The 1,255-nt window shown below is 39.4% G+C and overlaps 1 protein-coding gene across 1 annotated transcript in view; it reads left to right on the plus strand.

The window, feature by feature from the left end:
* LOC109959894 (ankyrin repeat and sterile alpha motif domain-containing protein 1B-like) overlaps positions 1-1,255 on the plus strand; it is a 110,560-nt gene that overhangs the window by 83,398 nt on the left and 25,907 nt on the right. The window contains exon 6 of the mRNA XM_020599631.1: positions 143-218. Within this exon, the coding sequence (XP_020455287.1) occupies positions 143-218 (76 nt within the window). The remainder of the gene's footprint in view (positions 1-142; positions 219-1,255) is intronic.

The raw sequence follows: 1,255 nt of genomic DNA on the forward strand, positions 1-1,255 counted from the left end.
TCTTTCTCCCCTTTTAATCCTTGTTCCTTTTCTCTAATGCCTCTCATGCTCCCAATCTCTTTCGAATTCTGTTTTTGTCTCCGTTTTCAGTTGTTAAAGTAATGGAATATTAACAGACACACTGTCTCTCTCTCTCTCTCAGACTGAGAATGGCAGTGCCCTCCATGAGGCAGCCCTCTTTGGGAAGATGGATGTAGTTCGCCTCCTGCTCGGCTCAGGTGGGTCTATAAATGTATCCTGGCACAACACCTCTGTGACTGTTTGTTTGCTTGTGTGTGTGTGTTTGCCTGGGTTTCCCATCTGATTTTAATCTACAGTTAGTTGCTCTTTTGCCCCCAGATTGAGTGAAGTTGCCCTCAGGTGTACTGCACGCATTTGTCTGCTACAGTACGTTCTTTCACATGGTTAAATCCAGGTTTTCCAGTTATATTATTGTCTTGGCCATTTTCCTTTCAGTCCAATCAGTACTTGAATCATATTAAACTTAAATGAATGGAAGTTCAATCAGCTTAATAAAATTGAGTTCAATCATATTGACATGAATATAATTACATGGAAATAATTAGACTAAATTAAATTAATCAAATTGGGTGGCATGGTTAGCACTGTCCTTTCCAGGTCTGAACCTCTGCCTCTATGGGTTTTTCTGCAGGCACTTTGGTTTCTTCTCACACTCCACAGACATGTAGGTTGAGCTGATTGATGACTCTAAATTACCCATTGGTGTGAGTGTGCATGGTTTGTTTCTGTGTGTGTGTGTCAGCCCTGTGATAGACTGGTGACCTGTCTACAGGGCGGGTGAAAAGTAACTAGCCATTAAAAATTGGCTCTAGAACTTGTAGTATCACTATTTACGATAGTAAATGTTTACTATCATAAATAGGATTTCATATGAGGTCCTATTTACTATCATCAATGTAGAGACTGTTTTCATCATGACTCCAGTGATACTCTAAGTTTTATTGCCAATTTTAATGCCTAGTTAATTTTCACCTACCTTGTAGTGCAGGGGTGTCAAACTCAATCGCACAGGGGGCCAAAACTCAAAGCACACTTTAGGTCGTGGGCCGAACAGGATAAACATTTATTCAACAGACTAAAACTAAACATTTTTTGAACATAAATATGAATTGAAACAGACAGGATACAATATTATTCCAAAATAAAGAAACTTGAACTTCAAATCAGCAGCCATATTTCTGCTAAGGCTTACATTTACAAACACCTACTTTTTGTCTGGCCACCAGACGTCTCC

The sequence above is a fragment of the Monopterus albus genome, unplaced genomic scaffold (genome assembly GCF_001952655.1).
Source record: "Monopterus albus unplaced genomic scaffold, M_albus_1.0 scaffold41.1, whole genome shotgun sequence".
NCBI lineage: Eukaryota > Metazoa > Chordata > Actinopteri > Synbranchiformes > Synbranchidae > Monopterus > Monopterus albus.